Genomic DNA, 11,819 nt, shown 5'->3' on the forward strand with positions numbered 1-11,819 from the left:
GCGATGGCGGCTGGTGGCGGCGGCGGTGGCGGCGGCGGCGGTGGCGGCTGGCGGCGGCGGCGGCGGGGGCGACGGCGGCGGCGGCGGCGGCGGCGGCGGCGGTGGCGGCGGCGGCGGCGGCGGCGGCAGGCAGGCAGAGGCTGAGAGGGCGGCTGGCGGAGCTGCGGACCGTCTCGATGCCGTCTGCGATCAGGTCTCGCGACTGGAGGGAGTATGCCATGCCGTCGGTGCCGTTGGAGATGCCGTCGGAGACGCCGATCGAGTTGAAGCGCAGGCCCACCATCCCGCTCCCCTCGCAGCTCTCCTTGGCGGCGCCGGCGATGTCGAGCAGGTGCATGTTGCACGGGTTGCCCTCGTACCACACCGAGGCGATGCCGACCTGCACCTTGTTCATGCCGCCCGGCACCTTGCCCACGTCGGTGGCGTACAGCTGCGCCTGCCCCGCTCCCTGCGACCGTCGCTGCGTGATCACGGCCGAGTACTTGTTTGGCCGATCAAGGCCGTGCTCTGCATTCGGCAGCACCGCCTCGTACGTGCCGCGGGCCGGACCCGACGCGGCTGGGTCAGCGTCGTCCGCGAGGGTGGAGAGGCCGCGTCGCGGCCGCGCGCTTGCTCGCGCGGCGAGCCGCGTCGACCGCCCCATCGTCGAGCGGAGCATGGCAGCAGCTCCGTCGCGTCGGAGCACTGAGCTCGTTGATGTCCAAAAAAGAATTTTTGCATGCTTCTCGCACAACACTCGCCAGTGGATTAAAATCCCTGTGTGGTGGCGGCGTGCCGTTCTCCCATCCCTCCCTTGGGTTGTGTGTTTTCTTTCTTTTTTTCTCGCCAGTGGATAGGGAGTCCACCGTGCTGCGAGCCTGTCGCTGTCTGTCCCTTGTCAGGAGCAGGAGAACTAGGAGAGCGCAACCAGTAGGAGGCCCGCGCTTGCCCCCGTGCCGCCGGGTGCAACCTGTCCTATACGAGAGAGGAATCCCTGGGACCCTGTCGTGAGGGTGAACCCTGCCCAGCCCCCCTCCGTGTCGCGATGCGCTCCCCGCTCCCGTTCCCCTGTGTCCCTGATCGTCCTTACAAGATCCTGCTCGTGCAGGTGGGGACCCTGTCCTTCTCCCACCCCTCGTTTGGCGTGTACGTTGTATTTATTTATTTATTATGGCAGAAGAGAACGACGCGACAGAGGAGGAAGTGACAAGGGAGAGACCGACGAGAGTGGGACGGCCGCGAGGTGGCATGAAGGTGGCAGCGAGAAGCGGCGAGAGACTGCGAAAAGAGATACGAAGAGGCAGACTCCCCAGGGTGGGCGACGGCTAGCGCACCACACTCCTCTCCTTAAAATCCCTGTGTGGTGGCGGCGTGCCGTTCTCCCATCCCTCCCTTGGGTTGTGTGTTTTCTTTCTTTCTTTCTTTGGCACGGGAGAGAGACTGCGAAGAGAGATAGGAAGAGGCAGACTCCCTAGGGTAGGCGACGGCTAGCGCATCACACTCCTCTCCTTAAAATCCCTGTGTGGTGGCGGCGTGCCGTTCTCCCATCCCTCCCTTGGGTTGTCTGTTTTCTTTCTTTCTTTCTGGGCACGGGACTGGCGCGCACTGGCACTAAAAAAGAAATGGAGGTAGAAGACGAAGATCGCCCAGAAAAGGAGGCGGCCAAGCAGCTGGCGGTCGAATGCCTGCTTGTTGTTGAGGACCGCCGCCGCCACCACAATGGCGAGCGACACGAAGGCGACAGCGGCGTACGGCCAGGTGCCCGCGACAAGCAGCCGCGTGCTCATGGCTCCGATGCAGCTGCCGGGGATGCTTGGCGACGCCAAACAGGTCCAGGCTGAACAGCTTGAGCACGTCGAGCCAGCGCGTAAAGTGCTCGTCGAGGCGGACGCCGTAGACGAGGCCGAGGATGCTGCTCACCTGGTAGAAGCTGACGACGACCTTGAACTTGGGCTGCAGGCCGACCGCGGACTCGATGCGGGCGGCCCGCCTCCGGAGGCGGCGGGAGAAGGGGAGGCGACGGAGCCCAGCATAGGCGGCGGCGAGCACAGCGATGACGATGACAAAGCCGACAAAGATGCCGGCGGAGCGAGCCGTCGAGGGGCAGGCGACGCAACGACCCTCGGCAGAGCTAAAGTAGTCCGAGTCCGCGACGCAGACCTCGCAGAGCGGGCCGGTGTGGCCGGCGGCGCAGTACGGGTCGCCGTCTCCGTCGGCGAGGTGGCGGGAGGGCTGGCCGGAGCCATCAGAGCACGTCTGTGAGTCACAGCGGTGGAGCTCCGAGGTGGCAGCGGAGGCGCGCCAGTAGCCGGCATCCACGCCGAGGGACGCAAGAGTGGTATTGGTCGCGCAGTTGGCGTGAAACGGGCACGACTTGCAATGGTCGGTCGGGTTCTCAAAGACGTCGTCTGGATCGGCGCTCGCGTCCTTCAAGTAGAAGTCCTCCTTGCAGATGGAGCAAGTGACGTCGCCGCTCTTGGAGCTGAGGGGGTGGGGGAGAGAGTGCACTGCGAGAGGCCCTCGCTCGCCGCGTATAGGTGTCCGCCTCGCACTCCTCGCAAGCGGTGCCGGAGGCTGCGTAGTGGCCGATAGGGCAGAGCTCGCAAGCGGGCATGTTGGCCGAGGGGGCGATGCTGCCTGGAGCGCACGCCGTCTGCTGCGTCGAGCCCGTGGTGGCGAAGTGGCCCGGCGAGGCGTCGGTGCACTCGCTCGCGGCGGTCGCGCCCTGGTAGGAGCCCTCGACGTCGAGGTCTCCAGATCCGTCTACTCTGTTGATGACAAGACTTGTCTACTGGCTGGAGCCGAGCAGGAGGGCCCGGCGCACAACCCCTGTGCAACTCACGGTCCACACCCCGTACTGCCCATAGGCATAGCCATATCATCAAGTCCTCAGCTTAAGAGGTAAGTCCTAGAGTCTGCAGACTTTACACTCACACACCCATCCGGTTCGGCCCACCTGTCCACCCGCACCCCGCACCCATTTCAACACGCACACGCTCGGGCTCTCGCCACACGTCCTACCTACGGCTGCACTACAGGCTGCTGGCGCGGCTCGGCGGGGCGCCGCCGCACGAGGCGCGCCACCGCGATGCGGCGGCGGAGGAGCTGCCACCGCCGGCGGAGCGGCCCCGCGTCGCACGGCACCGCCCCCATGCTTTTTAGTATGAGGCGCAGGCTGATCTCACGATGCTCCGGAGCCGGGTAGAGCGCCACCGCCACCGTGTCGAACAGCTTGTACGGCGGCCGCTGCAGCACCTGCGGCGTCTGCTGGAAGAAGCGACCGAAAGGAACGCCGCCGCAGCTTGGCTCCTGCTCGTGGACCATGGTGATGGCGATGCGCCGATCCATCGCCGCTTGCACGAGGCGCGCGACAACGCCGCCGGCGTCAAGAAAGGTCTTGTCGTTCAAGTAGAGCAGGAACACGGGGAAGCCCTCGCACGGGGCCGCGTTGGCTCCCTCGAGCGCCTCCTCCGCATCGCGGATCTCGACCGCCTCGGCGCTGGCGGTAGAGCCGCGCCCCTCCACCGCCGCATTCTTGAGCTCCTCTGCTATACCAAAGGCATCCTCGTTGCCGCGGCACACGAGGATAGTGACGGGGCCGCTAAAGGCAACGGGGCCCGCCTCGCCGGGCACCAGCACTCCGTCAGCGAGCTCGGCCGGGCGGCTCGCGTAGTACGGAGAGTGCAGCAGCATGCGCAGCGCGACAGCCTTGAGCGACACGAGCTGAAAGATGTTCACCCGCACCCACACGATCGGCTTCGCCTCCTCAAACACGCGCGCGAGCATCTCGTCTGGCCCGTGGTAGGAAGGGTAGGCGGGCGGGGCGACCTCGACGCAGTTCTCGCGGCACTCGGCCTTCAACGCCTCGATCGAGGCGCCGCCCTTTGCCACGTCTGCCTCGAAGATGGGGATGAAGGGCCGGTCTTTGCCGAGCGCCGCGTACAGCTCACGGCGACAGTTGAAGCTCTTGAAGTAGCCGGCGCTGAGGAAGACGAGGAAGGTATTCGCGTCGGCCACTGACTCCTCCAGCTTGCCCACGTCCTCGAGGTTGTCGACGTCGAGCCAGATCCGGACGCCGGGGAGAAGAAGCTGGAGTCGCCGCACGACGGTGTGCGTCTGGTCCTGGCCGGTCCCCCAGCAGTGCGAGATGAAGCCGTGGAAGTGGCACTCGGGGGACAACTCGAGGACTGGGGGGCGGCCGGAGGAGGCGAGGCGGATGGTAGGCATGCGGACGGCGCTGACTGTCTTGAAGAGGACGACGAGCAGCGACGCGGCCAGCATTGCGGCGGTGAGCGCGATTACAAACTCACTGGCACCGCGTTCGCTCTTAAAGCCGACGAGGGTCTTGCACAGGTCCTCATCACTCTCGCACAGCTGGATTACGGTGCCCGAGATGAAGGAACAGGCGAGAAACAGATTGGCGGTGCACGCGAGGTAGAGGTCGGCGGATCGCTTGAAGGGTCGGGCGAGGGCGAGGACGGCGAGGTAGAGGGCCGAGACGACAGAGGCGATGACGAGGCGGAGCAACTTGCTCGATCCATCGTCTGTTTGGATGAAGAGCATCAGCGAGGCGAGGAACAACTTGCGGCCCATATCGACGACCTCCCAGAAGAGCAAGCGCGGGTCGTAGTCGCGCCAGAGGAAGCGGCTGGCTCGGGCCGTGGCCCTGACTCGCTGCGCCCGCACCTCGGAGCGGATCGAGAGCAGGAGCGCCAGGAAGGCTAGCGGGACGAGCACCGGCCAGAGGACGAAGAATGCCCAAAAGTACGCGTCGAGGCCGCGGTGCTCGTCGGTGCTGCAGAGCACGTCGAGGTCGGCTACGAGATAGCTGCGTGTGTCCCCGGTGAAGACGTTGATGTTAAACGACTCGCACTGCTTCGCCTTGAAGATGGAGCGAGAGACGGAGGGCAGCACGAGGTAGGCGACGAGGATGGCCCAGTAGAGGAGGCGACGCAGCGTAGAGCGGACGAGGTCGCGACGGAGGCTGCCGGCGCGACCAGACAGAAGCCACTCCGCGAGTGCGTAGCAGGCGATGGCGGCGCCTCCGAGCAACATGGCTGCAAACGGCCACAGACCGGCGAGCAGGAGCCGGTCAGCCATCGAGCCGATGCACGCGTCCGGATAGGTGAGGCCGAGCAGATCAAAGCTGATCGCGTCGATGAAGTCGGTCCAGCGCGTAAAGTCCTCGTGGAGGCGGACGCCGTAGACGGGGCCGAGCGTGGCAACGACCTGGTAGAAGCTGACCACGATCTTGAACTTGGGCTGGAAGCCAACCTAAGGTAAGGTGGGGTGGTGTCGACACGAGAGGCAAGAGGCGCCCGGTCAGTGGATGGGGGGAGGGTCTGTCCCGCCAACCTGCGACTCGACGATATCAAGACGTGCTCTGAAGCGGTCCCATGCCTCGGCGCGGGCGAGGGCGCGGTACAAGAAGAGCCCTGTCACTGCGAGAGCGACGACGACTCCAGCAAGGACGCCGAACCTTCCCGCCGTCGGGCAGTCGACGCAGCCTCGCTCCGCGCGGCTGAAGTACTGCTCGTCGCTCACGCACCACTCGCAGAGCGGGCCGGTGTGGCCGAGGTCGCAGCCTGGGCCGGCGCCGCCAGAAGCCGCGAGGCGGCGGGAGGTCTGTGCCGCGCCGCCCGAGCCGCTGCAGTGGTCGGAGGCGTCGCAGTCGTGAATCTCGGTCGTGAGGAGCGAGGCGCGCCAGTGGTTGCGCGGGACGCCGAGGGTCTCAAGAGTGGTATTGGTCGCGCAGTCGGCATTCAGCGGGCAGGACTTGCAGTGCTTGGTCGGGAAGCGGAAGATGTCATCCGGAAGGGCGCTCGCGTCCTGCAGGTAGAAGCCCTCCCTGCAGGTGGAGCAGGTGACATCGCCGCTCTTGGAGCTGGTAGGGTAAGGGCAGGGGGTACACTGCGACAGGCCCTCGCTCGCCGCGTAGGTGCCCGCCTCGCACTCCTCGCAAGCGGTGCCGGAGGCTGCGTAGTGGCCGATAGGGCAGAGCTCGCAAGCAGGCATGTTGGCCGAAGGGGAAATGCTGCCTGGAGCGCACGACGTCTGCTCGATGGAGCCGGTGGTGGCGAAGTAGCCTGGCGCGGCGTCGGTGCACTCGCTCGCGTCGGAGAGGTTGGTGGCGCGCGAGTAGCTGCCAGCCTCGCACGGCAGCGCCGCCGCCGCGCCAACAGCGCAGTAGCCGCCCGCCTCGCACGGCTTGCACGCCGTCTGCGCCTCCGCGTCCTGGTACGTGCCGGCGGAACAGGGCGTGCACTCGCCCTGCCTGGTCTCGTTCGTGTACGACCCCTTGGCGCACGCCGTCTGCTGCGTCGAGCCGGTCGTGGCGAAGTGGCCCGGCGAGGCGTCGGTGCACTCGCTCGCGTCGGAGAGGTTGGTGGCGCGCGAGTAGCTGCCAGCCTCGCACGGCAGCGCCGCCGCCGCGCCAACAGCGCAGTAGCCGCCCGCCTCGCACGGCTTGCACGCTGTCTGCGCCTCCGCGTCCTGGTACGTGCCGCCGGCGCAGGGCGTGCACTCGCCCTGCCTGGTCTCGTTCGTGTACGACCCCTTGGCGCACGCCGTCTGCTCGGTGGAGCCGGTGGTGGCGAAGTGGCCCGGCGAGGCGTCGGTGCACTCGCTCGCGTCGGAGAGGTTGGTGGCGCGCGAGTAGCTGCCAGCCTCGCACGGCAGCGCCGTCGCCGCGCCAACAGCGCAGTAGCCGCCCGCCTCGCACGGCTTGCACGCCGTCTGCGCCTCCGCGTCCTGGTACGTGCCGCCGGCGCAGGGCGTGCACTCGCCCTGCCTGGTCTCGTTCGTGTACGACCCCTTGGCGCACGCCGTCTGCTCGGTGGAGCCGGTGGTGGCGAAGTGGCCCGGCGAGGCGTCGGTGCACTCGCTCGCGTCGGAGAGGTTGGTGGCGCGCGAGTAGCTGCCAGCCTCGCACGGCAGCGCCGCCGCCGCGCCAACAGCGCAGTAGCCGCCCGCCTCGCACGGCTTGCACGCCGTCTGCGCCTCCGCGTCCTGGTACGTGCCGCCGGCGCAGGGCGTGCACTCGCCCTGCCTGGTCTCGTTCGTGTACGACCCCTTGGCGCACGCCGTCTGCTCGGTGGAGCCGGTGGTGGCGAAGTGGCCCGGCGAGGCGTCGGTGCACTCGCCCGCGGCGGCGAGGTCGGTGGCGTTCGAGTACGACCCGGCAGGGCAGGGAAGTGGCACGCTCGTCCCCTCCGGGCAGACGTGGCCAGCATCGCAGGGCAGCGCCTCAGAGGTCGCCTCTGTGGGGCATTGGGAGCCTGCGGGGCAGCGGCCGGCGCAGCTGCTGCTCGACTGCTCCTTTGGGTCGGCCGAGCCGAGGAGTCCGGCGGCGCAGGCAAAGGGGAAGTCCTCATCGATGGGCAGCAGCGGCAGCTGGTAGAGGTTCACGCCGAGGAGGGAGGGGTCGTCCTCCCAGTTGCAGGGCTGCACGAAAGTCGCGTTCTGGCAGTACCACGGGTCTTCGACGCGCTCGAGGCAAGCCTCCTCCTTGTCCGTGTCGTGCCTGCGGCAAGCCGCCTCCTTCTTGTCCGGCGAAGGCTCGGTCGCATTGCTCTCCGTGAGCGCGCAATCGTCGCGGTGCTCGAGGCAGGCAGTTTGCTTAGCCGGCTCGTACGGATAGGAGCATGCCCCCCGGTACACCTCGCAGCGCGCGTTCGGCAGCCAGCGGCCGGCTGGGGCGGGGAGGGTGTAGGAGACCTCGCCAGCTAGAAGGAAGACGGAGCGGCCCTCTTGGGCCAAGCAGCCGCTGATGAGAGTGCCGTCACTCAGGGTGGTGCGCCCGCCCGCCGAGTAGAGGCCGCCGCCATGCTTTGTGGCGATGCAGCTGGAGATGGTTGAGCGGGCCAGGCTGGCGGCGGAGCCCGACCCGAGGGTGCCGTCGCTAAGGGAGGTGCTCCCGCCCTCCGAGTAGAGGCCGCCGCCAGACTCTGTGGCGATGCAGCTGGAGATGGTTGAGCGGGCCAGGCTGGCTGAGCCCGAGCGCACGTAAACTGCTCCGCCTCGCGTGGCATTGCAGCCGGAGATGGTGGAGTCGGTCACGATGAGGTCGCTGTTCCACGTGAATGTAGCTCCGCCGTACTGTGAGGGGAGTCGCGAGAGGCGGGTGAGGCAGCCGTGGCCCTCTCTACCTCTCGCCCCGCTTCCGTGCGGCGCTACAGGGAGGCTGCTAACTCTACGCGGCGCACATTGCCAGCAGAGCAGCCCGACACGGTCGAGCCGATTATCGAGACCGCACCGCTGTTCTCAAACGCGTAGACGACGCCGCCGGCCTGCGGTTGCGAGGAGAGAGCGGGGTGAGGTGGTCCTCCTATCTCTCATCCCGCTGCCTAGTGGCGCTGCATGGCGGCTAGCTCTACGCGGCGCACCTCGTCAGTCCTGCAGTTTGTGATCGTCGAATCGATGATCTCGACGTCGCCTGCGCCATTTGCGAACACAACGCCGCCGCCCCACGCCCTCCCGTTGACGAGGGTCAGCCCCCGCAGGGTGAGGCTGCAGCCGCCCCGCAATTTAAAGAGCCCGGTCTCTCCCTGGCCGTCGAGCGTCGCGCCCTCGCCGCTGCTCGCGACGGTCACTTTGATGGTGGAGGCGCAGCTGATATGGCTGTCCAGCTTGAAGTCTGCACCGGGCGGCAGGTAGATTGAGACGTTAGCAATAGCGTCCTCGATCAGGTTGCGGAGCTGGTCCTCGCTCGCCGCGGCGACATCGAAGCCGGGGGAGAGCGGCGGCAGCGGGGGCGGTGATGGCGGTGATGGCGGTGATGGCGGTGAAGGCGGTGGAGGCGGCGCTGATGGCGGTGAAGGCGGCCGGGTCGACCAGCAGATCTGACGGCAGAGGGAGGAGGGCATCAGAGAGGAGACGGAAGGGGAGCGAGAGGGACCAGGGGCGCGCCTTCCAGCCCGACCCGACTACGCTGCCATCCGATCGCCACTCGATGACGCCGTCCTCCGCCACCGCGCCATTCGGGGGCCCCGAGGTGCCGCAGTACTTCGTGCCGTTGACGGTGAGATAGTCGTAGCGGCAATCGTCCGTGGGATCGCCATTGCCGTCGTAGTCGTAGTAGGGCCAAGGGTCTCCCTCCACCTCAAAGGCGACCGTCTCCAATCCAACCGGCGGCACGCCGCTGATGGTGCACTCCTCGTTGATGCCGTAGCTGTTCGGGTAGTTTGGCGACGTGGCGCACGAGCCGCCGTCGGTGAGCGAGCACGGGCCGGTGATGAAGTAGCCGCCGGGGAAAACCGGTGGCAGCGGCGGCGGCGGGGGCGGTGAAGGCGGTGAAGGCGGTGATGGCGGTGATGGCGGTGATGGCGGTGAAGGCGGGCGGGTCGCCCAGCAGATCTGACGGCAGAGGGAGGAGGGCATCAGAGAGGAGAAGGAAGGGGAGGCGAGAGGGACCAGGGGCGCGCCTTCCAGCCCGACCTGACTTCGTAGCCATCCGATCGCCACTCGATGACGCCGTCCTCCGCCACCGCGCCACTCGGCCCCGAGGTGCCGCAGTACTTCGTGCCGTTGACGGTGAGATAGTCGTAGCGGCAATCGTCCGTGGGGTCGCCATTGTAGTCGTAGTCGTAGTAAGAGTAGTAGTCTCCCTCCACATCAAAGGCGACCGTCTCCAGCTCGTATGGCGGCACGCCGCTGATGGTGCACTCCTCGTTGATGCCGTAGCTGTTCGGGTAGTTTGGCGACGCGGCGCACGAGCCGCCGTCGGTGAGCGAGCACGGGCTGCTGACATTGACGGGCTGGAGCGATGCCGCTGGGGTGCCGCTTACGTCCTGGAGGAAAAAGAGGATCACAATGCCAACTCGGAGAGCACGCGTGCTGGAAAGCAAGGGTACGGAGACCGCTGCGTGGCTGCTGCGCTCCACCCTCTTCTTCTTGACCTGCCCACGCAGCAGCAGCTCAAGGAACGCCGCGAGGAGCAGCGCCAGCACGGCCGCACAAGGGTGGAGAAAGAGCAGCGAGGCCACATCGACCTCTGAGAGGGCCGTGGCGGTCGTGAAGCTCTCCTCGAGTGAGGGGTCGCCGATCTTCGTCGCGCCGGAGGTCTCGTCAAATAAGGGGGCGAGCTCGGCGTAGGCGCCGATGTTGAGCTTCATGGAGGTAGTCGGGTAGGTCTTACCGATCCCGATCTCGACCTTGGAGTGGGCCGTGGCGGTCGTGCAGACCGTCTCGTTGCTCGTGGAGCCCGAGGCCTTGATCGGATCCTCAGAGACGCAGAGCTCGGTGAGCGGCAGCGGCTCCGCGCACCACACAGGGGCGGCGCCGCCGCCGCACGTGACACCGACGGAGTTGGCGGTGGAGTCGGCGTGCGAGACGTCGCCATTCTTGACCGCGCCGGTGGTCTCGCCAAAGGAGGCGAGCTCGGCGTCGGCCGCGGCGCCGATGGGCTTGAGGGTGGTCGGGGCGGCGGCGCGCGAGGCGGCGCCGCTGAACTTGGAGAGGTTGAACGGGAAGGAGAAGGTTGGATGGAAGGTGGCGACGACCGGCCAGGCACCTAACAGCGCCCCCTCACCCCCGAGGACGTCTTGGTGGAGCAGGAGCTCCGCGGCCTTGTTGGGCTTGCGCGAGGCAGACGCCGCGAGGGCGGGTGCCGGCGCGTCGGTCGGGAGCTTGATGTGGAAGTCGGTGCGGTTGCGCGTGTCGATGAGTGCCCCCCCGCGCCGCGGACGGGGGCGAGAGGCGGCGTTTGAGGGCGTCGCGAGAAGAGCGAGGGCGAGCATGGCGGCGTGCAGCAGATGTAGGCGGAAAGGCAGATGCACGAGATTGAGATCGCAGAAAAAAACACGCCGCGCATTGTGTTGTTCAGGGCGGCTCGCACAGTAGTGTGTGTACGTTGGACGAGGTGTGGTGTGGACGCGAGAATACTCTTAAAAAAAGGCCGCACTGATCTTCTGGAGAGCTTGACAGCTGCAGCCGCGATGGCAGAGTCGGCCGATTGATGGATGGTTTCACCCGGTGGGAGGGGAGCTGATCCCACTCGTAACCAACTCTCAGGGGCAGTAGGTGGGCGAGCTTCGAGCGCGCTCATCTCGATCGACAAGGCGTCGCTACGCGCGGTCTTCCGCGGGGGGAGCTTCGTCGACGGGTGTGGGACCGGTCCGCGGCGCAGCCAGTGCTGCGGCGATGCCTCCGGCTGGTCCTGCAACGGTGTCTCGTGCGGAGCAGTGGTGTGCTGTCGCGCGAGGGTTGCAGGCGTGAGGGTCGAGGGTACCTTTTCCCCCCTTTGCTATTCACAATGCTTTGGAATCTATGAACATGACCTCGAGTGGAGCCCCAGTCCTCGACAGGCTCGGCTGCTGCAGCGAGTGGCTTGCTGCTCGCTGCGATGGCGTGATGGCGAAGAACTCGTCTCGTCACACGCCAAGGGCTTATGCTCTGTCGAGACGTGAGGCAGGAGGAGGGCGCATGCGTAACGACGCTGCTAGAGTGCCTCTCGGGGCCCAGAGATAAAACTTCTGATGCCATGCGTGACCTAGTGGTGTCCCCAGCTATGGGCGTGTCCACGTTGGACCCAGGTGTGGTGTGGACGCGAGAATAGCTCCCCCGTTCATGGAGGCAACCGATGCGAGTCGACTGGTGTGTGTCGTCGTGGTTTCGTAACAAGAATACTCACTCACTCACCCACCCCGTCCCCGACCCACCCTGACCCGAGCAACCCCGCCCCGACCTCGCGCCCACCCCGTCCGCCGCCCCGCTCGCCGATGACGGGTTGTCGCTAACGCAGAATCTCCGCCAAGTGTAGAGTCTTTATCCCCCCCCCCCCCCTCCTCACCCGCACACCCACCCTACATCTCCCTTTTTTGGCGTCTTCTTGCGCCTTCAGC

General features: G+C 66.8%; 3 protein-coding genes across 3 annotated transcripts in view; all 3 read right to left on the reverse strand.

The window, feature by feature from the left end:
• The window catches only part of EMIHUDRAFT_423950 (dihydroxy-acid dehydratase), a gene marked incomplete at its 5' end in the record, with an annotated part of 4,074 nt that extends 3,680 nt beyond the window's left edge, over positions 1–394 (reverse strand). The window contains one exon of the mRNA XM_005782913.1: positions 170–394. Within this exon, the coding sequence (XP_005782970.1) occupies positions 170–394 (225 nt within the window). The remainder of the gene's footprint in view (positions 1–169) is intronic.
• A 2,606-nt stretch (positions 395–3,000) lies between these two features.
• EMIHUDRAFT_314527 (hypothetical protein) lies at positions 3,001–3,327 on the reverse strand (the record flags this gene model as incomplete). The annotated part of the gene is made up of 1 exon (XM_005782914.1): positions 3,001–3,327. One exon carries the CDS (start codon positions 3,325–3,327, stop codon positions 3,001–3,003), a length of 327 nt encoding a protein of 108 aa, XP_005782971.1.
• Positions 3,328–8,150: 4,823 nt separating this feature from the next.
• The window catches only part of EMIHUDRAFT_456531 (hypothetical protein), a gene marked incomplete at its 3' end in the record, with an annotated part of 5,861 nt that continues 2,192 nt past the window's right edge, over positions 8,151–11,819 (reverse strand). Inside the window, exons 2-6 of the mRNA XM_005782915.1 lie at positions 9,837–10,355; positions 9,415–9,767; positions 8,876–9,148; positions 8,364–8,685; positions 8,151–8,267 (exon numbers count right to left, since the gene is read on the reverse strand). Coding sequence (XP_005782972.1) covers positions 8,151–8,267; positions 8,364–8,685; positions 8,876–9,148; positions 9,415–9,767; positions 9,837–10,355 — 1,584 coding nt within the window. The remainder of the gene's footprint in view (positions 8,268–8,363; positions 8,686–8,875; positions 9,149–9,414; positions 9,768–9,836; positions 10,356–11,819) is intronic.

This window comes from Emiliania huxleyi, assembly GCF_000372725.1.
Source record: "Emiliania huxleyi CCMP1516 chromosome Unknown EMIHUscaffold_184, whole genome shotgun sequence".
Taxonomy (NCBI): domain Eukaryota; phylum Haptophyta; order Isochrysidales; family Noelaerhabdaceae; genus Emiliania; species Emiliania huxleyi.